The sequence below is a fragment of the Camellia sinensis genome, chromosome 13, assembly GCF_055761805.1.
Source record: "Camellia sinensis isolate YWXY chromosome 13, ASM5576180v1, whole genome shotgun sequence".
In the NCBI taxonomy this organism is placed as follows: Eukaryota; Viridiplantae; Streptophyta; class Magnoliopsida; order Ericales; family Theaceae; genus Camellia; species Camellia sinensis.
In genome coordinates this window covers 80,055,605-80,083,006 of record NC_138973.1, presented here as the reverse complement: position 1 = coordinate 80,083,006, position 27,402 = coordinate 80,055,605, and the positions used below count along the sequence as shown (strand labels likewise).

Below are 27,402 nucleotides of genomic sequence, written 5' to 3'. Positions count from 1 at the left end.
CAGAAGCTGATAATCAGAAGCAAGGGGTGAGCAGCTTCTCAGAATCAACTTTTTTGACTTAAAATAAGTTGTTAGAATCAGAAGCTGTTTGAAATAAGTTTAACCAAACAGTTCAGAATAACTTTTTAAAAGCCAAAAGCCATAAATTAGCTTAAAAAAGCTGCACCAAACACCCCATAAATCCTGCTTAAATCAAAACTAGTTTTAACTTGAGCCCCTCCTAACAAACCGACACTGCACTCATAGTTGCCAAGGCCTCTCTGCAACGGTGTTATAAAACCCCAAACAAACGCCCTTTCCCTCTCTCTCTCTCTCTCTCTCTTGTCTTCTAGTCAAAAGCCAGCGCTGGCCACATGTATACACTTCTCTCTTTCTTCACCAAATAGTCATCAACTTTTTCAACTTCATTAATTCCAGATTCGTTTCAGCAGCGTCGCATCTAGAGAGAGAGAGATTGGAGATGGCGGAGGAGAAGAGGTTCGTGTTTGAGGTGGAGTCGGCGAAGGAGGCCAAGGACGGGAGGCCTTCGATCGGACCTGCCTATCGCAGTGTATTTGCAAAGGATGGATTTCCACCTCCGATTCAAGGATTGGATAGCTGTTGGGATATTTTTCGGTCAGCTTCCATGTCTTCTTTTTCTTCTTCTGAATTTCAATTTCAATTTCAATTTCAATTTCGATGAATCTGAAGCCAAAAATGCCTTGGATTTTGCCATTCTAAACACCAGAAATGAGAAACGTGTTCAGTTTGGTGAAAGTGACATGCTTTACTTCTTACTAGATTATCAACTCTTACTGTTTAGTTTTGCTGAAGTAATTTATTAGTTTCTGGAAATCAAATTCAATATTTGGAGTTTCGATGAATTTGAGGAAGAGATTTGAGTATTCTATACGTACCTACATATGCTTGAATGTTTAAATTTTTTTTTTTTTTTCCAGAATTTTCGTTAATCTTGTGGAATTAAAACAATTATTATTGAGTTGACTATGTGGAATTTGGATAACTATGAGAGCGTCTCCACCGGTTACTCAGATGTTTCATCAAATTTTGTCCCTTTTTTTCTGCTCCAACCATGGCATCAAACCTATATCAAATGAATGTGCGGCCAGATTTTTCATCAAATCAAGGAGCGTGTAACCTTTCATCAATTTTGTAAGCTGACCATTGGTGGACGACCGGGTGGATGACTGGCGGATAACTGGATGGATGACCGGTTTGGGGAAGTTTTGCTGAAAACTTGCTCCAGGCCGGATGACTGGCCACATTTGATGAAACGATTGGAGGGTAACATATCATATCAAATTTTTACTCAAATTTGATGAAAAATTTGAGCAAGCGTTGGAGATGCTCTGATATACACACAATCCATACAAAATAGGCTCATATTTTTGTGAATCAGACTAGTTTATGAAGCTTCATGTGGAGTTTCTACCTAAAAATGGTTTCTGAACCAGCTCTGTGCTCTCTGTTATTGCAAGACACAGTTAATGTGATTTCTGTACAGGCTTTACAGACAGTGTTTCTCAGTTAATGATATTGATGCTAACTTTGTTCTGTTTGCGTTTTATGAATGATAATTAATTTTCCTATTACAGAATGGCTGTGGAGAAATATCCTAATAATCCAATGCTTGGTCGGCGGGAGATTGTGAATGGGGAGGTATTTTTCCCGGAAAACATCTAATGTGCATTTTTTTTTGGGGAGTAATTCTACCTTTTGCAACTTGTTTTGTGTTTTAGCTAATTTATTTCTCTTACTTTGTAGCCTGGTAAATATGTGTGGCAAACCTACAAAGAAGTATATGACTTGGTAATGAAACTTGGGAATTCCGTCCGCAGCTGTGGCATTGAGGAAGTAAGCGACCATCCGTTAGTCTATTAGTAAAATACAGGGGCTTGAAATTTGTCTTCTTTTTTTTTTCTTCTCCCTTTTTGATTGGCACTGGAGTGTCTAGATCAAAGCCTGGCTAATCCCTAGGGGTACGTAGGCCCTTGGATGTGGGCCTATCATGAGTTGAGATTAATTTAAGGCCCTTTCAGAGGAAAATTTTGCATAGCCTAGCTTCTAGCTTATTTATAGTTTAAACAATCGAGTATTGTTTGCCTCGGTTCACTTTTGATGTTGACCTGCTTTAGGCATGGCTGTCATTTATTTATTTTTCTGCGGACAGGATGGGTAAATGGTTGTTACTTTGCTGTTATAATAATGTTTTGAATTTCTTCTTGCTTTTGCTTGCCTGCAGTTTTCTGCATTTCTATGATTGTGGCCTTTGCGCATTTCTCTATTAAAGCCCTCATGCCAATTTGTGTTTATATCTGCCTCAGTGTCGCTTTCTCTATTATCATAAATGTGAACTTTGTGAATCTTACTATTTGAATTTGTTGACTTCTTGTGTTAGGGAGGACGATGTGGTATTTATGGTGCCAATTGTCCGGAGTGGATTATGAGCATGGAGGTATTTATTTTTCCCATGTATGACTGCACATGTTTAAATTTCCTGCTCCTTTCAGTTTCTTTTACTGTTCTTGTATCATGAAAAATTTACATCAATTTAGATCTAACCCGATGTGTTTGGAATTAATGCATGTTGAATTGAGTTGAGTAAAATCAATCTCAGAGACAATAACCTTCTTATCCCATTTTGTTTCACATGTAAATTTATAACGAGAAATTTGATATTGCATTAATCTTAGATCAATCTACAATGTATTAGGAATACAATTAAATAGAGAATCAACTCTAATGACTAAAAGACGACAAAAATACCAGTGCTCTCTTCACCCAAATCTAAAATCTCAATAATACCAAAATTACATCTTCATATTCCACAATGCTATAAGTTTCCCTATGACAATTTTGTCATCTTCATGTGATGTTTTCCTTGTATCAGCCTTTCTTTTGCCAGATAATTAGCATCTTTATTGCATGACATATATACATGAGATGTCTCATCTTCGATATCCTGTTCATTGATTGCATTAAAGGCATTGTTTCATTGCTGCCTACATCCTATAGAGAACTAAGCTTTCCCAACCAAAAAAAATGGTAAAACAATGAAAAATTAACTTTTAAAACTATTTATTTAGGTGGTTGTTAGGAATGAATAACTGCTTGATTCCACTTTTTTTTTACATCAACTGAGACGGAGGGCTAAGCTATATCTTTGAGGGTTGGGTAAAGTGGTCTGCCCTATACCTCTTGTTCTGGCCGTAACTATTTAATATTTCGTTGATTTAACTAAGAAGTTGCTAAGGTTCTTTGGAATTATACCAAGATTAGCTAGAAAGATTCAACTAACTACCCATTGTTGTTAGCATTCATTAAAATGTTTGGTAGGTGATTTGAGCTCGTTCTAATATTATTGTTGGTATTCATAAAATTCAATGATGAAGTATTTACCAATAGCAAGGGATAAAATTTCTTGACTCATTGTAATTTCCATTCCCAAATTTGATTTTTTAGTGCCCATTTGTTTCTCTTAGTCCATACTTCTAATGTTTCACATAGACATCCTTTGAAGAAAACTTTATATTTCATTTCCGTAGTTTTTTAGTTTACTTTGCTTGAAATTTCCTTCCAACGAATCCAACCAATTCATACCTGCTGTTAATGCTTTCTTCTTCTTCTTCTTCTTCTTCTTGTTTTTTTTTTAACCTGTGTTTTTATTTCCTTCGTGAGTAAGTTGTATGCTGGAATCGTTTGTGTGTCACTGCAGAATGTTAGACGAAGGAAAGAAGAAAAAATGGAATGTTACATCTGGTTTTATGAGCTAACATAAAGAGATCAACAAAATACCTTTTTCCTGTCTCTTATTCCAATTCCAACTCATTTTCTTATGATGTTCCTTAATATGTGGACATTTCTTGCCATTATTGTTGTTATGAAACATGCACTGCAGTTCTTTCCGGAATTATCTGCTGACACTGAAAACTAATGCAGGCATGCAATGCTCATGGTCTTTATTGTGTTCCTTTGTATGATACCCTAGGTATGTACCATCTCTTCTTTTGCATAGATGAACAAAAACATATGATTATGTATTCTTTCAGTATGTGTGTAAACTTCTTTTATCCCATATGATAGCTTTGTTTCTGGTATTATATTTTGGGGGAGTAGTGTGATAAATATAATGTTTGATAGAAGGTTGACCAATTGATGGCGCAACCCTGGGAGCTTCTACCACCTCTCTTTCACTTCCAGTCGCCATCCTCACCTCTTCCTCCACCCACTGGCGACATTACTGCGACCCCCACCTCATCCTCTCTCTCTCTCTCTCTAAGTCGCGAAAAGGAGGTTTCGGATATTGATGGCCGAACCAATGTGTTTTGTTCGGATGTTGATGGTCGAACCAAATACATTGGTTCGATGGTTGATTTCTGAATGGAGGCAATTCTTTCGACACTTGTAGTTCGAATGGCAAGAAAATGAGTCTTCTTCCCAGATCTAGGTTCTCTCTCTCTCTCTCTCTCTCTCTATGGATTGTGGATCACGAAGGGGTGGGAGCTACGACGGCAGTGGTGTTGCGTTGCCAAGTGGGGGGTTACGGGGGTGGTGGGGAGGGCGAGTGAGCGATGAGCGATGGGTGGGGAGAGCCTTTGATTTGAGAAGAGGGGGGCTGGGGAGGAGACGATTGAGGGAGGGACTGTGTTGAGGAAGGGGACGACCAAAGGGGGAGGGATTGTGTTGGGTATTAGGGTTGGGGTTAGGGTTTTAGTTGAAGAAAGGGATATGTTGGTAATTTTATTTTAGGATAAAAATGTAATAAAAAAATATATATCATTAAGTGTGTGAAAAGAGGGGAAGTGGTGTGTGCAAATAGAAGCTCCCCGCAACCCTTAACTATTTGGGAGTCCATTTTCCACTTTGGAAGCCTAGGTTGAAGCCCATGGGTTCAATGTGTGGGCTGAAGACTTTTTGGTCCAATAAATGTCATTGGTAGATTTCTATTTTTATTGTTAGTATTATTTAGCTAGGATTTAAATAAATAATGAGCAAACTACATGGACCTCCCCTAACAATTACCCAAATAACTGCGGCCCCCATAAGTATGAGTAGATGACACTGATCTCTCTTAATAGACCTCAAAAGTTAACTCTATTAATAGAAAACATGGAATGACAAAAATACCCTTATCCCTACCAACCCCACTACCATTCTCCCCTCACTCTCTGTTCTGTTCTCCAACTCCTCTCGTCACTCTCTTAAAATCATGACCATATCAATGGAGAAATCAAGTCACAATAAATAAATAAATAAATAAATAAAAAATAATCAAGCTACTATTTCATTGATGATTCTACAAAATACACCCTTGCTTGTGCCACCGACCCCAAAGCCGTTAAATTGCAGAAGAATTCTTTACTGATTAGACGTGTTCCCCTTGCTGATGGGAATTCTTGGTCATGCTCCTAACTCACTGGAGTCGAGTTCTTTTCAGCAAAGGAGAACTGATGCCGTAACACTTAACTATTTAGAGGTCCATTACGTGATTTGGAAGCTTAGGGTGAAGCCTGTGGGTCCATTGCTTGGGCTGAAGGCTTTTTGGTCTAATAAATGTCATTGGTAGATTTCTATTTTTATTATTGGTTATATCTAGCTAAGGTTTAAATAAATAATTGTTTGGAAAAAGTGATTATGTTTCCAAATAATGTTAGGATCTAGGTTCCTAATTTACTTAGGGTTTTGGCCTAAAAATATTAGGCTTTGCTTTGTATTATTTTTGTTTGATGTTGATAATGTGAGAATAGGCTGTGGCCAACTTTGTTTGTTTTCTCTCTCTTTCCCTACTTCGTTCTACATCACCAATGCTCTTCCATGGTTTAGGTGCTGGTGCTGTGAAATTTATAATATGCCATGCAGAGATTACAATAGTTTTTGTGGAAGAAAAAAAGATTCCTGAGGTAAAGATGTTCTATATTTGCATTTGGGTTGCTATGAAATATCTGTAGATAGTTCTTCTTTGTCTGATTTGATAATCACATTGATGTTGACACCAAAATCTAGATGCATTTTCTATGTGAGTTCATATGTAGTTGATATTTGAAAGGTCCATTTTCTGGCAAGTTTGTGGTGGTAGTTTGGTTAGTGCTAAGATGGTGGTGATAGGACAACCTATGATATGCTGTATCTGAATTGTGCACCCTTATCCTTTAACTTTTCTTTTTCTTTTTCAGGTGCTGAAAACCTTTCCTAACACAACACAATACTTGAGAAGTGAGTTGCATTTGATTCAGTATTCAGTTTGCATGTTTGCAAGTGGAATTAAGAAATATAATATATCATTTCTCTGTGTAGCAATTGTGAGCTTTGGCAAGATCACTCCTGAACAAAGAGAAGAAGTTCAGAAGTTTGGTTTGGCTATATATTCTTGGGATGAATTTTTGTTATTGGTAAGCTACTTGTGTTAATCTATGATTCTTTTTATATATCTGGTTGTATTGCTAATAATTGTGTGGTTTGAGTTGAAAATTCCTGTCTTGCAACTCATGAAATTTTATCAAAGGGAAGTTGTTTGGTACATAATTTGTTGAATTCAAACAAGGGATCTCAGTCGTCAATGGTTACAGCACATTTTGCGTTGCAAAATCATTGCATTATGACATTTCATTGCCATTTATGGATCCTACTGTTTATCTATCTATTAATAAACTGATTTGATGATGATAAGATTGTAAAAAAAAAATTGATAGAGAGAGAATAAATTGTATGTATTATTGATTGATGTATGTTATTTATTACAAATGGTGAGGGGCTCCTTATATAGGAGATGTAGTGGAGTAGGTGGTAGTAGGTGGTACTGGTAGGTGTGTAGTAGGTGGTAGTAGGTGGTGGTAGGTGTAGTAGGTGGAGTAGGTGATGGTAGGTTTTAACAGCCCCCCGCAAACTCAAGGGGGATAGGAACTAACCAACTTGAGTTTGGAGAGAGTAACAAAACAAGAAAATAATCTGAAAAATAAAAAATGGATAGGAGACACTGTATGGTCGTGTCAGACCGTTGTAGAAGACTGTATGGTTATGGCAGACCGATGTAGAAGACACTGGCTCGTGTTGGACCGATGTAGAAGACAGTTTATGGGGTCATGTCGGACCGTTGTAGCAGTCAATGTTGTGACAGTTGTTGTGACAGTTTACGGAGTCTTGCTGGACCCTTGTAGAAACTAACCGGAATCAATGTCGGGACAGTTTACAGAGTCTTGTCGGACCCATGAAGGAGCTTACCGGAATCAATGTCGGGATAGTTTACAGAGTCTTGTCGGACCCATGAAGGAGCTAACCGGAATCAATGTCGGGACAGTTTACAGAGTCTTGTCGGACCCTTAAAAAGTCGCACCCTCAAAAGGTGTGCCCAATCTTTCAAAAGGCGTGCCCAATCCATAAAAAGGCGTGCCATCAAAAGGCGAGCCCAAGTCATAAAAAGATGTGCCGGACAGGATGGCGAGGCGCGTCACCACATTGGCTTGCGCGCCCGTTTTGTCGTCTGGCGTCAAGTGGCGCGCGATGCGCGTGTCTGCCTTGGCTATTTAACCAAGACGGATGCTGAGGCTGAGGCTGAGGCTAAGACAAAAAACTGGCTAAAAACCTCTGAGAAACTCTTCGTTGTCTTGAGAGAGATACTCTGTAACACTCTGTAACCAATCCTTCTCTGAAAGTACCAGTCGGAGATCGCTGCTTCGCTGAAACATTCAGCAACCCAAAAACATGGCCTCTTCTTCCCGTCCAGCTACCCAGAACATGGCCTCCTCTTCCCGTGGTCTGCTCACGCTCTTTCCAGACCTGAACGAGTCCACAAGAGAAATAACTGGTGCGGTGGCCAGTGAACCTCAACCAAACACCTCTGGTTTTGCTCCGTTGAACTTTCCGATGCGGTCTGTGGAGCAAAAAATGGCGGTGCAAACTGATATTGAGGCCAATCAGTATACTTTGAAGTCATGTGTGGAGACCATGACGGCGGTCACAAACTTGTCGCACCGGCTTCAGAGTAGGACAAATGAGGTGCAACAGTTAAACGCCCAACTGGCTCTGCTCCGACGCATGTATAAGGATGCGCGAGCAGAGATAAGTGTGCTAAAGGCGGAAAATAAGGAGCTGAAGCGGAAGGCCACCGTGATGTTCCGATTTGGAGGTCCACCGTATGCTGTAGTGGAGGAGCAGGGAGGAGGCAACTTGCTTGGTGATCTAGGAAGCACGGAGGCAACACCGTCAAGGGCCGCCCAGGACATAGGCAAGAAGAAGAGACCGGCGGCAGAGTAGAGAAGAAAAATCCCGCCTGTGGATGTGGTTGTTTTGTTTGTTTTGTGGTTTGTTTGTTTGTTTTTTTTTTTGTTTTTTTTTTTTTTTATGTGTAAAATTGTGATTGGGGTTGATCCCCATCAGGAAGAAAGGACAAGTGTGTGGAATGTTGTTGGTGTCATTTTGTGGTGCTGTTTTGTTTAATAATAAAAATAAAAAATAAAATATTTTTGGATGGGTTATTTGAGAAAGAGATATTATTCTAGAGTGGGTAGTTGAAAGAGATTAAAAGTGGTTTGGATAAAATAAAAATAAGAGATGTTGAAATCACACGGAGGAGAGAGAGGGGACAAGCCCACGTGGGTGTCTTGGCCCACGGTTTTGTTAAAACCTGCGTTTTTTTTTTTTTTTTTTTTTGTGATAAAATATATATATATATATATATTCTATATACTCTAATGGGATGAATGATGGGTTCTGGTAACATCACATTGTGGGGTGTGGAGTCTGACAAAATAAAGAGTGGGAATCATGAGATTGGTTCTACTTTTGTCTGTGTAGAGAGAGGTTTGGTTTTAAAGTAAGGGGAATCATGGATATGATGAAAGTGGGTCTAGTGGAGAGAAAGGGACCAGAGAGAGTGAGAGACTGGGAAAAAGAAATTCAACAGTTTGGTTGTTTGCCTTAAACTGCCAGTCTCTACGGCACATAGGGCAATGTGCTTGAGGTTGCAACCGATGGTTCTGGGAATGGCGAAGTCAAGGCTCAGTAAGAAAACGTACAGATCGCCTCTGGATTTTGCTTCCGATGTGAAATTGAGCACCAACGCAGTTCAATAATATTTCCCCCTCCTCATGCCTGAATCTGTCCTCGATTGAATTCAAAGAGAATAAAAAAATAAAGGGTGAGGAACAGGAGGATATTGTGGCAGATGATGTCTCTCCATTACTGAATCCTGTATCAACAGTCAGATGAACAGGGTTTGTAACTTCTCTGGAATAAAATTCATGAGTCAAAGCACTCCCTCCTGTGACACCAAAGCCTGTTGAAAACCATCCAACAATGACTTCTTTTGGGTTCACCTTCAGGTGGGATTGTAGCATATTATGATGGGATTGTAGCATATTACGAAGAGCTGCTACTTTTTTTACTTCATGGTCTTAAAGAGAGAGAGAGATCGAGAGTGGTCTCAGCGCAGAGGTGGTTCCCATGGCTGTTGCTGCTGCGATGTGGTGCTTCCCGTGGCTGCTGCTACTGTGGCGTGGTCGGCATCAACAGTGACTTTCACGAAGGCCGACGGCAATGGCTTGTGTGGCCTTTGGTTCGGCAGTTATGGAGCTTCGTTGAAGAAGAAAAGAGCTGGGTCTTTGTTGAAGAACAAGAGTGCTGAGTCAGTCTTGGTTTCAGAGAGAGAAAGTCTCCGGATTCAGCTTTATCTACTGATTTTAGAGAGAGAAAGTCTCTGCGAAGAGGACTTCGATTTGGAGAGGGAAACTATTGGTGACCCCCTTGATGCTGGATGATAGCATGTTGTGGGTTAGCAGCCTCATCTCTGTGTGTGTGTCATGCCCATCATTGTTACAGACATGGTGTTCGACGAAATGTCCCAAAGGGATTTTGGGTTTGTTTCGGCAAGGTGGTGAAGCAGAGTGAAGGTATGTGTAGTGCTGGAAATTTGTGTTAATGTATATAATATGATAGTGGTGTTGGTGAAAGATAGTGGCATGTATAGAATATGATAGTGGTGTTGGTGGTAGATAGTGGCATGTATATAATATGATAGTGGTGTTGGTGAAGGATAGTGGCATGTATAGAATATGATAGTGGTGTTGGTGGTAGATAGTGGCATGTATATAATATGATAGTGGTAGATAGTGGTAATTTATAATATGTAAGTGGCATATAATGGGTTATAATGATGTTTGTAATATCTCCTATATAAGGAGTGTCATTTGGTCTTGTAAGATAAGAAGTTTTGAATATAACAGAAATATATTCCTTCTTCCTCATATTTTCGGAGTTCTTCTTCCTCATATTTTCTAAGTTGGTATCAGAGCAACAAAAAACACAGCAGCCCTAAAACCGTCATAGCCATGTCGGAAGTCACGTCCGAAACCACTTCAACCCCTACCGCTGCCATTCCGGTGAAAACGTCCAACTCTCACTCTGTCCAAATCACCACCATCCGCCTAAATGGTGATAATTTTCTCCGCTGGTCACAATCTGTCCGGATGTATATCCGTGGGCAAGGAAAGATCGGTTACATCACTGGTGACAAGAAGGCTCCTGCTGTTAATGATCCGCTGTTCGACAGTTGGGACGCTGAAAACTCCATGGTTATGACATGGTTGGTCAATTCCATGGAGGAGGATATAAGCTCTAATTACATGTGCTATACTACTGCACAAGAATTGTGGGATAATGTTAGTCAGATGTATTCTGACCTAGGAAATCAATCTCAAGTTTTCGAATTAACTTTGAAGTTGGGAGAGATTCGTCAAGGAGATGATTCCGTCACCAAATATTTCAATTCGTTGAAAAGGTTGTGGCAGGATCTTGACATCTTCAACACATACGAATGGAAATCGGTTGACGACTGCAACCACCACAAGAAAACTGTGGAAGACAGCCGTATTTACAAGTTTCTTGCCGGCCTCAACATTGAGTTCGATGAAGTGCGAGGAAGAATTATTGGCAGACCTCCTCTCCCATCCATTGGCGAAGTATTTGCCGAAGTCAGAAGGAAAGAGAGCCGAAGGAGCGTCATGCTTAAGAAAAAAGGTACTGATGAATCAATTGAAATTTCTGCTTTAATTAGCGATGCTGCGGCCAACAAGGCTGCAAATTACCAGCGCAGGTTTGATGATAAGCCACGGGTCTGGTGTGATTTTTGCAACAAGCCTCGCCATACACGCGAAACGTGTTGGAAGATCCATGGCAAACCTGTCAACTGGAAAAGCAGCAAACAAGGAGAGAAAAATCGTGGCTTTCCTACCGCTAATGAAGCCGATTCAGGTCCCTTCAACAAAGAGCAGATTGATCAACTCTTAAAGCTGATAAAATCCAACTCCTCATCCGGTACTCCTAGTGTTTTGTTGGCACAAACAGGTAGAAATCCTAAAGCCTTCTCTTGCCTAAACTTCTCTCCGTGGATCATAGATTCCGGTGCCTCCGATCACATGACTAGTTTTTCCCATTTATTTAGTACCTATTTCCCTTGTTCTGGTCATGACAAAATCAGAATAGCCGATGGTAGTTTTTCACCTATTGCAGGAAAAGGATTTATTAAACTAACTGAGAAAATTAATCTCAATGCTGTTTTTCACGTCCCCAACTTAGCCTGCAACCTTTTGTCTGTCAGTAAACTATCTAAGGATTCTAATTGTCGTGTTACATTTTTTGAATCCCATTGTGAATTTCAGGACCAGAACTCGGGGATGATGATTGGGCGTGCTAGGATGCTTGAAGGTCTTTACTACTTTGATGAAGTACCTGTTAGTAATAAAAAAGCTCAGAGCTTTAATAGTACTAGTTCAATCTCTGTTCAAGAAAAAATAATGCTATGGCACTATAGGCTAGGACATCCTAGTTTTCTTTATCTGAAACATTTATTTCCAGAATTATTTAAAGGGATTGATTGTTCTTCTTTTCATTGTGAAAGTTGCATTTTTGCAAAATTTCATCGCTCTACTTATTTGCCAAAACCTTACCAGGCTTCCAAACCTTTTTATTTGATTCATAGTGATGTTTGGGGCCCTTCTAAAATCACTACTCTTTCTGGTAAAAAATGGTTTGTTACATTTATTGATGACCATACCCGCTTATGTTGGATTTATTTGATGAATAAAAAATCTGACGTGAAAAATTTATTCACAAATTTTTACAATATGATTGAAAACCAATTTCAAATCAAAATTGGTATTTTACATTCTGATAATGGAACAGAATATTTCAATGAGCAGTTGGGTGAGTTTTTGGAAAAAAATGGGATTTTTCATCAATCTACATGTCGGGATACCCCTCAACAAAATGGCATTGCAGAACGAAAAAATAAACATCTACTTGAAGTCGCACGTGCTATAATGTTTTACATGCATGTTCCTAAATATTTATGGGGTGAAGCAATTTTAACAGCCTCTTATTTGATAAACAGGATGCCTACAAAGGTGTTAACATACAAAACACCTTTTGATTGTCTCAAAACTTTTTTTCCTGACACGAGGTTGTTTTCTGATTTACCCGCCAAAGTTTTTGGATGTACTGCCTATGTTCATGTTCCCAGTCAATTTCGTTCAAAACTTGACCCCCGTGCTATAAAATGTGTTTTTTTGGGTTATTCCTCAAACAAAAAGGGGTATAAGTGTTTCGATCCTCAAACCAAGAAATTTCATGTGAGTATGGATGTGTCATTTGTGGAAACAAAATCCTATTTCCCCAACACTTCTCTTCAGGGGGAGACAAGTGGAGTAGAAGACTGTTTTTGGGATATTTCTATCCCGCTCCCCAATGTCATTTATCCTACACAAAAACCACATCTGTCTGATAATGATCACTTAGGAGAACCAAGTTCTATGGTGCCTAGTCAAGAAGATTCTTGTTTAGGGGGAGAAGTACTACAAAATGATCTAAATCCTGAGCTTCAGGTTTATACTAGGAAGCGATTTCATCTGAGGAATAATGACCCGAATGTCCATCCTAATGACCCGAATGTCCGCCCGAGTTCTGGCATCGAAATTTTAGGTAATCCTATTCCTTCTATTTCCGACCTTGATGTTCCTATAGCAATTAGGAAAGGTGTCCGAAATTGCATTAAACATCCTATTGCAAATTACCTCTCCTATCAAAGACTGTCTAAAAACCATAGAGCTTTCACATCTAGGATTTCACACTTGTTTGTTCCAAGGAATATACAGGAAGCATTGGATGATCCGAATTGGAAATTAGCAGTCATGGAGGAGATGAATGCTTTAAGGAGAAGTGGTACTTGGGAGATAGTTGATCTACCCAAAGACAAGAAAACAGTTGGGTGTAAATGGGTGTTTACGATAAAATGTAACGCAGATGGAAGCGTTGAGAGATACAAGGCGAGACTGGTGGCTAAAGGCTTCACTCAAACTTATGGGATCGACTATCAGGAGACGTTTGCTCCTGTTGCTAAAATAAATTCCATCAGAATACTGTTATCTCTTGCAGTAAATTCAGATTGGCCTCTACATCAACTTGACATTAAAAATGCATTTCTCAATGGTGATCTTGAAGAGGAGGTGTTCATGAGCCTACTGCCGGGATTTGAGCAGAGACTTGGAAGCGACAGAGTATGCAGATTGAACAAGTCATTATACGGACTCAAACAATCACCAAGAGCGTGGTTTGAACGCTTTGGGAAGGCAGTTATCAGTTGTGGCTTCTCGCAGAGTCAAGCAGATCACACAATATTTTATAAACATTCAAAAAACAGTAAAATTGCAATTTTGATTGTTTATGTTGATGACATCATTTTAACTGGTAATGATGAAGCAGAGTTAGCAGCCCTCAAAGAGAAACTCGCAAAAGAATTTCACATTAAGGATCTGGGAGCCCTCAAGTATTTCCTCGGAATGGAATTTGCAAGATCCAAGGAAGGTATATTCGTTAATCAGAGAAAATATGTTCTTGATCTCCTTGGAGAAACAGGTATGCTTGGTTGTAAGATGGTGGAGACTCCGATCGAGCCTAACTTGAAGTTACAAGCTGCTAAGGCTGAAGAAGTCAAAGAGAGGGAACAATATCAGCGACTTGTAAGGAAATTGATTTACTTGTCTCATACGCGGCCTGATATTGCCTTTGCAGTCAGCATGGTAAGTCAGTTCATGCACTCACCAGGGACAGAGCACTTTGAGGCCGTTTATAAGATCTTAAGATATTTGAAAGGAACTCTAGGGAGAGGCTTACTGTTCAAGAAACATGGGCATCTTCAAGTTGAAGTATACACAGATGCAGACTGGGCAGGAAGTGTTACAGACAGGAGATCAACATCCGGATACTGCTCCTTTGTAGGTGGGAACCTAGTTACATGGCGGAGTAAAAAACAGAATGTGGTAGCTAGAAGTAGTGCAGAAGCAGAGTTCAGAGCTGTTGCCCATGGAATCTGTGAAGTAATGTGGATTAAAAGAATTCTTGAAGAATTAAAGCTTTCTCACCCGACACCTATGAAGGTCTATTGTGACAACAAAGCAGCTATATCTATAGCTCATAATCCAGTTCTACATGATCGCACAAAACATATAGAAGTGGATAAACATTTCATCAAGGAGAAAATCAATGCTGGCATAATCTGTATGACCTACCTTCCAACAGGTGAACAATTAGCTGATGTGCTAACGAAGGGACTACACAAGAAGCAATTTGATAAGCTGACTAGCAAGCTGGCTATGGAAGATATCTTCAAACCAGCTTGAGGGGGAGTGCTGGAAATTTGTGTTAATGTATATAATATGATAGTGGTGTTGGTGAAAGATAGTGGCATGTATAGAATATGATAGTGGTGTTGGTGGTAGATAGTGGCATGTATATAATATGATAGTGGTGTTGGTGAAGGATAGTGGCATGTATAGAATATGATAGTGGTGTTGGTGGTAGATAGTGACATGTATATAATATGATAGTGGTAGATAGTGGTAATATATAATATGTAAGTGGCATATAATGGGTTATAATGATGTTTGTAATATCTCCTATATAAGGAGTGTCATTTGGTCTTGTAAGATAAGAAGTTTTGAATATAACAGAAATATATTCCTTCTTCCTCATATTTTCGGAGTTCTTCTTCCTCATATTTTCTAAGTTGTAGAAAATTCTAGCGGACTAGGTTGAGGTCCGGCGGGCGGCCAAGGCGAGGTTGCCGCCCGCCGGTGAAGCAAAAAAATACTAAGTTCTTAACCTTGCTCTGATACCATGTAAAAAAAAAAAATTGATAGAGAGAGAATAAATTGTATGTATTATTGATTGATGTATGTTATTTATTACAAATGGTGAGGGGTTACTTATATAGGAGATGTAGTGGAGTAGGTGGTAGTAGGTGGTAGTGGTAGGTGTGTAGTAGGTGGTAGTAGGTGGTGGTAGGTGTAGTAGGTGATGGTAGGTTTTAACAAGATGACATGTTGGAGTTGATTGCTTCAGCATTCTTATATAATGTCTATGAAAATGGGTTTTTGAGGGTGATTAATCTATCCTTCAACCAAATTTTGGATTTTGTAGAGGCATTTGAATATGTTTTTGATGTACAAATGATATAGGTTTTCCTTCGTACATGGGTTGCACCCAATTGGTGCATCTTACATAAATCCTTATAACCAAAAAGAAAAAGAAAGAATATCTGTTACATTCATAGGATACATAGATAGCTTTAAGGTGTTACGAACCCCATAAGAATTAGAACTTCAAAGTAGGAAGTTTTGAAAATTTTGACATGATTGTAGACCTACCATACACCATTTATGAAGACCAATGGCATGGAAAAAGCCCATGGATTATCACTACTGTCCATGGCCAGTAACTGTACATATTGCTTGTATATAATTATAACCCAAACATAACAAAAATGTAGATAAATTTATCACTAGCATATTAAAACTGACCGTAAATAGAGGCTCAATTTAGCACAGAACTTGATTAGGAGAAGTCTCAAGCATGTTCCATGCAAAACTCCTTTTGATAGATTTTATATAGCACATTTGATGCATAAGGAGTTTGGCTAATGAATACTGCTTATGTTGTCTTGGGGACTTGGCTTTTAAAGCAACTGTTAGCAAGTGGAGAAAAATGAGGCTTACAGTAGCTCATTGCATTTCGTATTTTTTGGTCAAATCCTGCATATGAGAAAATCTCAAGGCAAAAACGAAAATTCTACTGTTTTGATTTGTGAATGTGAACCTTTGATCTAGTGGTCATTAGAGGACCACCTTTTTTTTTGTGTGGATAAAATGAGCCTGCTGTCCTAGTTCATTACAGCTTTAACATACTTCTGGAGCGCATCCTTTGAAGAACTAAATCTGGTCCGGACCTGAGTTAACTTGTTTAATGGGAAAATTAGATAAATTAGCAACTTATTATGATGCCAGTTCACCAAGGGGCTACGTATGGATGATACTTCTATAACTGTTGACTGTTTATTACTTTGATTTGAATTCTGCCCATTTGTTTTGCAGGGAGACAATAAACAGTATGATCTTCCAGTAAAAAGGAAAGGTGATATATGTACGATAATGTATACTAGTGGCACGACTGGTGACCCAAAGGGTGTAATGATTCCCAATAATAGCATTGTTACTCTTGTAGCTGGGGTGAAGTGCCTGCTAGAGAGTGTTGATGAAGCGGTAAGCACATAATTCAATTTACTTCCCTACATGTTTTAGGGAGAACATGCTAGAAGTCAAAGTTGGCTTGAGGCTTTATGTTCTCCATTGTAGAGACAAATCTATGGGGCAGGCAATTGGTCGATCTAATTGTTCTGCTTTATGTAAAACTTCTTACCCCTCTATTTGAAAATTTTACAGTTGGTTGTTGAGGATGTATACCTTTCATATCTTCCTCTGGCACACATCTTTGATCGGGTGATTGAGGAGTGTTTTATCAATCATGGTGCCTCAATAGGATTTTGGCGTGGGGTAAGATGACTAACAATTCTTTCTTCCCACATTAGAGTTCGATGTAACAATTAGTTGTTTGTTACATCTTTAGGATGCCAAATTATTGATTGAGGATATTGGTGAGCTGAAACCTACTATTTTCTGTGCTGTTCCCCGAGTATTGGACAAAATTTATTCAGGTATGCCTTTTTATTCCCATAATTATATGCAAATGTGTGTTGATGCTGTGAGAATATATTGTATATATGGCATGTTGTGTATATATGGCATTAGTTTGTAACTAGGAATTAGTTTGTATTTTTGTATTTCCTTTTTTAGTCATAAACTTACAGCTATATAAACTGACGAACTCCTTGTAAATTGCTACAATTGAATATACAGAAAAGCTTTCAGGAATCTTACATGGTATCAAAGCTGGTTGCGAAACCCTAGCACCGTTAGTTGAAGAGTGTCGCAGTCGTTGGCCGTGAGTCTTCTTCTTGGCTCAATCTGGCTCCTCTCTCTCTCTCTATCTCTCGCAGACCTGGTTGTCAATTGAAGCTTCTTGCTTCATTGATCGTCTGGTTTGTCTGGGTTTGGTTCGTCTGATTCAAGGCTCATCTGGTTCAATCAAAGCCCCTTCTCTCTTGTTGACGATTGCTGGTCTTCTCTATTGCTACAAGACTCCCCTCCAACGAGGTTTGTCTCTTCTTTTGTTGGTTCTGCTTCTTCTGAGAGGTGACCCATCTATTCGACATTATCTGGTTCTGCTTCTCTTGGTCAACGTATCTGATTTATTCGAAGTTGACCCACTTTGAGGGTCCTGAAATTATCCAGTTCTCTTTTATTCTTGTTTGGACCAAACAAGTTCCTGTTTATTACAGTTTGACCACTCAACTTTTGAGTATTATCCTTGGTTTAGTTATTTTGTTTGATTGCATTTGAACCCCTCAGTTTTTTGGTTACTATGATGTCTCTGGCTTCTGATGAGTGTGTTTTCTGCCATCATAAAGGCCATTGGAAGTATCATTGTCTCAAGAAGAGATATTTGTTTGCTTCGCTAGTGTCTGCCTCGTCTTCCCAGCAGTTTCCGATCAAGTTTTGCGCTCCTCCTTTGAGTACCGTTCGGCCTCCCGCCGATTCTACTGTATCTGCTCTGGCTCCTAATCTCGACTTGGCTTCCTTGACTGCTCGAATTAGTCAGTTTCAGCATACATTGTCTACCTCCTAGCCATCTTTATCTGTCTTTATTGTTTCCTCTCTTCATTTAGGTTTGTTTGGGTCTTCTTCAGGTATTTCTTCGTCTATTTGGCTTTTTGACTCTGGTGCCTCTCATCATATGACTCCCTATCTCTCTTTACTTCAAAATTGTACTCCCTCTCCCTTTCCTATTATTGTTAATGCTGCTAATGGGTCTGGTATGTCTGTTATATCTGTTGGGTCTGTCCTACCGTCTGCTATTGTCCTTTATGTTCCTCAGTTATCTGTCAGTTTATTATCTATCAGTCAGCTTAATGCCTCTAGTTTTTGATGTTATATTTTCTTCTTCTATCTGTTCTGTGTAAAATCGGATGTCTAAGCAACAGATTGGGACTAACCGTAGAGTTGGAGACCTCTATGTGGTGGAGAGCTTGCATCTGCCTACAGCAACCTCTCTGACTGCCTTTTCCTCTTTTCAGTTAGATTTTCTGTCTAGTCCTTTCTGCTTGTGTCATTCTAGATTAGGGTATTTGTCTGCTGATCGCTTACGGTCTTTAGCTTAGTCTGGTATATTGGGTAAAGTTTCTCTTGGTGAACTTATTGAATGTTGGAGGAGTAAACTTGCCAAAATGACAGCTTTACCTTTTCGTAAAAGTAATTCTATATCTGATACACCGTTTTCTTTAGTTTATACTGATGTTTGGGGCCCTTCTTCTATTCTCACCAAAAGGAGTTTTGCATACTATGTGTCATTTGTTGATAACTGCACCCGTTATACTTGGGTTTATCTTATGACTCATAAGTCTGATTTCTATCAGATATACCGTACCTTTCAGTCTATGATTCTTACTCAGTTTGGGTCTGCAATTAAAGTGTTACGGTCTGACTTTGGGGTGGGGGGGAGGGAATATTTTAAAGATGAGTTTTGTGAGTATTTGGCCAATTTGGGTACCATTTACCAAACTTCCTGTACAGATACACCTACCCAAAATGGTCGAGCCCAGAGTAAACACCGTCATCTCCTTGAGACAGCTAGGTCTCTTCTTCTCTCTACCTCAGTTCCGGCTCCATTCTGGGGGGGAGGTAGTTCTTACTACTGCTTTTCTTCTCAACTGCATGCCTACTTCCCTTCTTTCTAGTCAGTCTCCTTATGAGGCTTTGTTCTCTCAAATTCCTAACTACTCCCTCCGTGTGTTTGGGTCTACCTGTTTTGTCCTTCTTCCCTACAAAGATAGGACCAAACTTAGTGCCCGGTCTTTCCTCTGTGTCTTTTTGGGTTATAATCCTACTAAAAAAGGCTATCGGTGTTACGACCCTGTTTTCTGTCGTCTTTATGTCTCCCGTCATGTTTTTTTTCTCGAACATCTACCTTACTTTCAGCTTCCTCCTCTCACCACCCCAATTTCCAAAAAGGATTTGGTTCGTATTGATCCGTTTCCTTATGAGGTCCCGTCTGATGAGTACATCTCCACAGTTCCTTCTGAGCTTGTTCCATCTTCTTCGCCTGCTTCACCTGTGGTTGTTTCTCCTCCTTCAGCTTCTTCTTCTCCTCCGTTGTTAGTTTATTCTCATCGCAAGGCTCCTCCTTCACCAGTTTCTGCCCCTGCTGTTGATCCTCCTGCTTCTGACAACTCTGATCCTGCTGCACACCGATATCCTACTTGAGCGCATCATCCTCCAAACAGGGTGGGTTGGTCTAATACATGTTTTTCTGCTTCCTATCGTACTTTTTTATCTGCTATTCACTATTTTTCAGAACCTCAGTCTTACAAGGAGGCCTGTCAAGATCCTCATTGGGTTCAAGTTATGGAGGATGAGTTGTCTGCTCTACAGAAAACTAATACTTGAGAGTTGGTTCTTTTGCCTGCTAGTAAGAATCTGGTTGGTTGTAAATGAGTCTACAAAGTCTGGACTCATTCTAATGGTTCTCTTGAGCGCTACAAAGCTCGTCTGGTTGCCAAAGGTTTCTCCCAGGAGTATGGTATTGATTATGAGAAGACATTTGCTCCTGTTGTCAAGATGACTACTGTCCGTACTTTGATCTCTATTGCTGCTATTCGTTCTTGGCCTCTCTATCAGTTAGACGTTAAGAATGTTTTTCTTAATGGTCATCTCATTGAGGAAGTCTATATGCGTTCTCCCCCTGGCCTTCTCTATTCCTCTAGGCAGGTTTGTCATCTTCGACGTGCTCTATATAGTTTGAAGCAATCTCCTCGTGCTTAGTATGATCGCTTTCAGACTGCTGTTACCGAGCTTGGGTGTCATCCTTCTGCTTCCGACTCTGCTTTGTTTCTAAGACATACCTTGGCTGGTTTTGTTGCTCTCTTACTCTATGTGGATGATATGATCATCACTAGCTCTGACTCTTTTGCTATCTCTGAGGTCAAGCAACATCTCTTCCACACCTTCAAAATGAAGGATCTGGGTCCATTGCGGTATTTTCTTGGTATTGAAGTTGTCTCTTCTCCAAAGGGTTATTTTCTGTCTCAGGCCAAGTATGTTAATGAGGTTGTTCACAGTGTCAGTCTTACTGATTCTAAGGTTTCTGATACTCTTATTTAATGTGAAGCTCACCTCTACTGATGGTATTCCTCTGGATGATCTCACTTTTTATCGCGAGTTTGTGGGTTGTTTAGTTTATTTGACTGTCACTTGTCCTGATCTTGCTTATGTTGTTCATGTGGTTAGTCAGTTCGTTTCTGCTCCTCGCTCTACCCATTAGGCTGCTTTGGTTCACATTCTTCACTATCTCCGGGATACTATCTTTCAGGGCTTACTGTTGTCCTCTACTTCCTCTTTAGACTTGGTGGCCTATGCTGATTCCGATTGGGTTGGTAATGTTAATGAATGCAAGTCCACCTCTGGCTTCTGCATGTTTCTTGGCGATTCCTTGATCTCTTGGAAAAGCAAGAAACAAACTGTTGTTGCTCGCTCTACTGCCAAAGCTGAGTATCGTGCTATGGCTCATACTACTGCTGAGCTTGTTTGGCTTCGTTGTCTTCTATCTGATTTGGATGTCCCTCAGTCTTCTCCGACCTCTCTCTATTGTGACAACCGGAGTGCTATTCCGATTGCCCACAATACTGTCTTCCATGAACGGACGAAACGCATTGAGATTGATTGTCACTTTGTCCGACAGCATCTGAAGTCTGGCTCTATTTCGCTTCTTTTCGTCTTCTCGGCTTTTGCAACTTGCGGACTTCTTCACCAAGACTCATACTACTGCTTGGTTTCAGTTTCTTCTTAGCAAACTCTCAGTGTTTTCTGCTAAAACACCTTGAGTTTGAGCGGGGGTGTGAGAATATATTGTATATATGGCATGTTGTGTATATATGGCATTAGTTTGTAAATAGGAATTAGTTTGTATTTTTGTATTTCCTTTTTCAGTCATAGATTTAGAGCTATATAAACTGATGAACTCTTTGTAAATTGCTACAATTGAATATACAGAAAAACTTTCAGGAATCTTACAGATGCACATAATGGAACTGCTTCATATGTATTGTGGCTTTAATCACCTGCACTGGTGTTGATCCACCATACAGTAATCAACTAGATCGGCACCAGGGAAAGATTTAGGGTTAATAACTTACTTTTATGTTTCTTTTTTTTAACTGTAAAATTATCTTCTGATCTAAAAAATATGAAAAAGAACAGTCAAATTGTTGTTTAAGTTTGCTGATTTATAATTTATTTTAAATCCTGCCATAAGACTATTAAAATCTGAATCCTGAACACAAGAAAAGGTGCATTTAGCGAGGGCAAAGTTAAATGTAAATCCAATGGTGCTCATACTGTATGCACACGGTGTCCTTTTGTAATGTTGCAATTATAAAGCCGACTAAGTATATTAGATCTTTCACTCTCCCCTTCAAATTTGTTGCAGGTCACTCTCCTAATTCCCTTTCTTATTTTCAGGTTTGCAACAGAAGATTTCTTCTGGGGGTTTCTTGAAAAATACTTTGTTTAACTTTGCATACTCCTAGTAAGTTCGTCTCAACATCTCTAACCTTTTAGTAAAAGGAAAGAAAAAAGAATAATGAGGATATCTTGTGGAGCCGCTATGCACACAGTTCCTTTGGACACCAAGATTCCACTCTATTTTTAAACCCTGTCAATGAGTCCTTTTCCAGTTCTTGAAGGACATCATTGCATCCATAACTGGATTGGTCAAATTCATGACTAGATATTTAATTTAATGCTTCCAAATGTATGGTCATTTTTTGTCCTTGTTGAAGGATTTCACCTTCCTAATTTTCTTTCTCAGCTTATTATTTAATCTTGATATTACCCTCCAAGATCACCCATGTACATTATGCTTCCTATTTCAATTGGCATGTCATTTATCATGCATATAACTCCGGGAACTAGGACTTTACTCCTGTGTTTGCTTGTAATATAAGGCAAGCTAAGTCGTCGTGGTTTTGCGCTGTCTAATTTTTTTTCTCTTCACGTTAAAAAATGCTGCAGCAAACTTCATAACATGAAGAGTGGGAGTAAACATACAGAGGCATCTCCGCTCTGTGACAAATTTGTTTTCAGTAAGGTGGTGTACATAATCTTGTACCAGCTTCAAAGTATTCTTTTCCTCTTTTACTGTTACAGGTTTTTCCATACACAAATTTGTCTTTCTTCAATCCTCAGGTAAAGCAAGGACTGGGGGGAAATGTACGTGTTATTTTATCTGGAGGAGCACCTCTTGCTACCCATGTAGAAGCTTTTCTGCGAGTGGTCGCATGTGCTCATGTTCTTCAAGGATATGGTATGCAGTCCTTTGAAATTAGGACATATCCATTCATGTTTAAATTGTTTTCTTTAGATATATTGCCATTGGCATACCAATTCACTTACTCTTCTGCTAAACGTGGCCTTCGGTTGTTTCCCAGTCTATTTAAGGCAGCTCGCTGATATTTGTTTCCTTGTTGCTTAAACAGAACTTGGTAATAGAGTTCTGTCACGCTTATCTGCTGTTCTGCCTGTGAAAAATCTGCAGTTCATTGCTTTTTGGATATATTAAATATTCTTAGATGCAGAGTTTGGTGGAATATGCTTGCCACATTTGGTTTCTGGATATCTCTATTTTGTTCAGCTTGAATAAGAGTACATGTACTTTATATATTTATAAGAATTTTTCTCTTTCTGAGAACAATAAATGATTGGCATCCTTATTTAATATGCAGCTTTCTATAAAATTGGGGAGATGTAGTGGCCGGAGAGATTCAGCTTCCTTATTTAACCGTTCTGTTTAATCTGAAAGAGAAATGATATTTATCATGGGATTTATTTCACCTCTTATGTCTATCCATGCAACCAACGCCATGTGTGTCTGTAGGACCCATCAAATTTAATAAATAATGGGACTTTCCATGCCACATGGGAAACTACATAGGAGGTGAAGGTTCCAGTGTAATGTTTGGGCAATATATACCAGCCCTCAATGTGAAAATACAATAAGATGCAGCCTTAAAGAACAACATGATGATACATCTCTTTGATTTGGTGCACTATTTATGCATATCAGAGAGTTAATCAGCCTGGATTCATGTTTCTTGAGGGTTACACATGGAAGTTAAATAAGTATATCGTGCTGCCTCAGTTTTCTGCAGATGAGGCGTGAAGATGTCCCCACACTTGGTGGCTGCACATTGTATGTCATATTGACCTTTTCCAAAACCTTTGGCTATGTATCAGATGGGATAATAGTGGTCTGGTGACTTAGGGTGGCTAGTGATTCGGAGCCTTTAGATTGAAAACGGTGTAGATAATTGTCCAAATTCATGAACTAGATCAAATTGTACAAGTGCACAAGTGATCTCATATGCTCAGGGACATTCACATGTATGGGAAGCCACTAGTAAAATTACATTTGCAGCATTGATTTGGCTGACAAAGTAAATCTACTGTGCCACTTCTATTTCCCTACACCATCATCAGCTGCTGTGAAACAATGTAAGTTAGCGGTGTTAACTGCTATAATGCACCTAAGATCCATTTTCTTGATGCCTGGATGACCTATGTTAAGCTTTCATGTTGAATAACTGTGTTTTGCATCATTGCACTATAACATGACTAATTAGATGTCAATACAACTAATAGAAGCCCAATCTTCATGGCTGAAAACTCATGAGCAGTCTTGTATCGATCTGGGTATCTGTCAAGCATGTAATTGTTGTTTACCATGATTAATTTGACAATCAAGCTGGATTAGACTTTGACAATGTACCTGTGTTCCGGCTAAACAGTGTGTAGCTTTTTGGTGTTAGTAAGTGAATATATTGTTGAGGTCATGCGGTGTTTTTTATTTAAGTAGATAATTTACTGATTCACCAGTTTACATTTTCCAGTGTATCCTATGTGGTTTTATTTACTGACTGTGATGTAGGTCTGACTGAAACCTGTGGTGGAACATTTGTCTCACTGCCAAATGAGCTGGATATGCTTGGTACAGTGGGTCCTCCATTACCCAATGTGGATGTGTGCCTAGAATCTGTTCCTGAAATGGGATATGATGCCCTTTCAAGCACACAACGTGGAGAAATATGTATAAGGGGTGAGACCTTGTTCGCTGGGTACTACAAACGTGAAGACCTCACCAAAGAGGTTCTGGTTGGTGAATGGTTCCACACAGGTTTGCCTGCACCAGTGTCTCTTCTGGAATTAATTTAGAATCCATTAATTCAAGATTATATTTTTACTCAATCCAGCTCCTAACAATTTTTTCCCATCAGGGGATATTGGTGAGTGGCAACCAAATGGGAGCATGAAAATTATAGACCGGAAGAAGAACATTTTCAAGCTCTCACACGGAGAATATGTTGCAGTTGAAAACTTGGAGAATGTTTATGGCAATGTTCCTGATATTGACTCGGTATGGCTTTCAGCTGTTGTGAATAGTATATTATGAATATAATTTTGGTTACAGTGTTGTTTCTGCGAGAATTTCGATTGCCATCATAATGTGACTTTTAGGCTGTGTTTGAATATTGGATTTGTGGACAAAAGATAAGGGAAAAGGGGATGAAATATAAGCTTATTTTTTTCACAAATCCCTTCAATTTTCTCTTCCCTCCAAATTTCCATTCCTTTTTATTCTCTCTACAATTCCAAGATCCAAACACACCATTACAGTATGTAATGGGGAAATGTTATTGATAATGGTTAAGTACATCCCTCAAATGCCTTCATCCTGATCATAGTTCTCAACTGTTATGACTTAAAAGTTGTTTTCTTTTGTTTATATTGTTGGCCCTATTAGGTGTAGCTTATGGGCCTACTTTTTTAAAAATTTGTGTTAGAAATTAGAATGTTTAGTGCAACTTTTGTTTATAGTTTATAAGGAAAAAATATCTTAAATAAGTCAATTATTGGGAACGAGGAGAGGTGCTTTTATTTTTTGTTTTCTGATTATCAGCTTTTAGCTTGTAAAAAGTCTCACCAAAGTGACTGTCAAATACATAGGTCCTTTTGAAATATTCTAGAAACTTTGGCCAATATTTACATAAAGAAGAGAAACATGGAACACTATGGCCAATACATAATGATGGAAATATCGAGATGAATTGGGACTTTCAAGCCTTTTTTTTTTCTTGGGGTGGAGGGAGAGAATTTTATGTATAGAAGTATAGAACAATGTTTTATAACAAGCTGTGTTCTGAATAAGATGGTGCTATTTCCTTCAGAATTTGCATTTGTCTTGTTCATGCAACACGGGATTATAATATAAGTTATATTTTAAGGTGAAAAAAAGATCACATGCTTTTGCCTATACATATGGATCTGCTAAGATTGTACATCTCTCACGTTTGCATACCTTTTTCTATTGGAGACAATTCTTGGAGTGACTTAAATATGGTCAGATCAGATCTATACCTGTACTTTGGGGCATTGAATTTGGGTGTTGTGTTTATTCCTGATTTTATTTGCTTACCGAAGATCGGCTTGTGTTTGATTCTGCCTGTGTTTCAATTTCAGTTATGGATATATGGGAACAGCTTTGAGTCATTCCTTGTTGCTGTTGTTAACCCAAATAAGCAAGCACTCGAACGTTGGGCTGAAGCAAATGGTGTGCCTGGGGATTTTGATTCCCTCTGTGAAATTCCCAAGGCAAAAGAATACATACTTGGCGAGCTTACAAGGGTTGCAAAAGAAAAGCAGGTTAGATTCTTTTACTTTTTTGATTACCTGTCATTACTTTTCTTAGTTCATCGGAAGAAGGATTCATCGAGGATGATTCCTGAAAACATTTGCACTACACTTGGCAGTTGAAAGGTTTTGAATTTATAAGAGCTGTTCACCTTGACCCCGTGCCATTCGACATGGATCGTGACCTTATCACCCCAACATTCAAGAAGAAGAGACCTCAGTTGCTCAAATACTATCAGGTAGCCCTCCTCTTGATTCTCCCAAGAAATCTTATAGCGTGCCTTTGTACTATGTTTATTGACTGACAAGTTGTTTTAACCTGTGATCCAATTCATGGACTGATTCTTAAATTTCATTTGGGATGTGAGTTGGTTTTTTGACTTTTTAGCTATTTTAGCCTAGAGTTAAAAAACCTTATTTGGGATGGACTTTTTAGTTTTTTTTTTTACTTTTGTGAAAGAAAAATGGAAATGATTATAGTTTGGATGTGATATTTTGTCTTATTGACTTTTTAGCCTATTTTGTGTTTTTGTGATTATTTTAGCCCACAAAGTTTATGCCAAACATAGCCTTAGACTTGGAACATGATTTTCGAACCATTTGATTATGTATTCATGAATACTGTTTTTCTAGCGGCCATGGTACTAAAAGCAAATATTTTGTGATGCAGAGCATCATTGACAACATGTACAAGAGTGCAAAGTAAGCCCGTTTCTCTGAGTTTAACAGCCCAAAAGATGATTCCCTTCTGTGATGCCGCTGCATGTTATAATCCCCGTTTATTTGTTTTAATATTCGATTGTACATAATATATATATGGTTACCCAATGACTAAAGTTACGACTTATGTAATGTGGGTTCATGATAAGGCCAGTGTGGAAGTGCATCAAACACCAGCAGTCATACTGGTTATTTCATCATTGATCAGAGCAAGATCAAAGATGATTGTTAGGATCTTTTGTGCACGTTAACGAAGACATTGTTATATCTGGAGGTTATATTAATGGTCACTATTTCACTATCCAGATTTTTCATTCTGTTATTTGTTTTGTATTGGTGAATGGAATTCCAACCCTCTTGGAACTAAAGGGGGGAGGGCAATATTGATGTCGTTACTTGTCTGAAACTAACCGCTAGAATGAGTGGTTGCAACTTCCAACAAATCGTATATGCTAGAAGGGCTTCCAGAATTTCAAAACAACTATTTTTTTTTTTTTTTTTTTTG

The 27,402-nt window shown here is 38.9% G+C and overlaps 1 protein-coding gene across 1 annotated transcript; it reads left to right on the top strand.

Annotated features, from left to right (window-relative positions):
* Positions 1-27,198, top strand: LOC114317946 (long chain acyl-CoA synthetase 4). Its single transcript, XM_028264749.2, has 19 exons — positions 1-615; positions 1,596-1,659; positions 1,765-1,854; positions 2,399-2,455; positions 3,940-3,988; positions 5,824-5,900; positions 6,174-6,213; positions 6,295-6,389; positions 16,416-16,583; positions 16,764-16,874; positions 16,948-17,035; positions 21,954-22,020; positions 22,506-22,581; positions 22,680-22,797; positions 24,418-24,663; positions 24,764-24,903; positions 26,007-26,189; positions 26,297-26,416; positions 26,848-27,198. The coding sequence occupies exons 1-19, from the start codon at positions 461-463 to the stop codon at positions 26,881-26,883; spliced, it is 1,980 nt and encodes a 659-aa protein (XP_028120550.2). The 5' UTR covers positions 1-460; the 3' UTR covers positions 26,884-27,198.
* Positions 27,199-27,402: the final 204 nt, after the last annotated feature.

Coding starts and splice junctions, on each gene's coding strand:
- LOC114317946 (XM_028264749.2), top strand. CDS start 461: ATGGCGGAGGAGAAGAGGTTCGTGTTTGAGGTGGAGTCGGCGAAGGAG. Junction 3,989..5,823: donor TCCTTTGTATGATACCCTAG/GTATGTACCATC, acceptor TCCATGGTTTAG/GTGCTGGTGCTGTGAAATTT. Junction 26,190..26,296: donor GGGTTGCAAAAGAAAAGCAG/GTTAGATTCTTT, acceptor TACACTTGGCAG/TTGAAAGGTTTTGAATTTAT.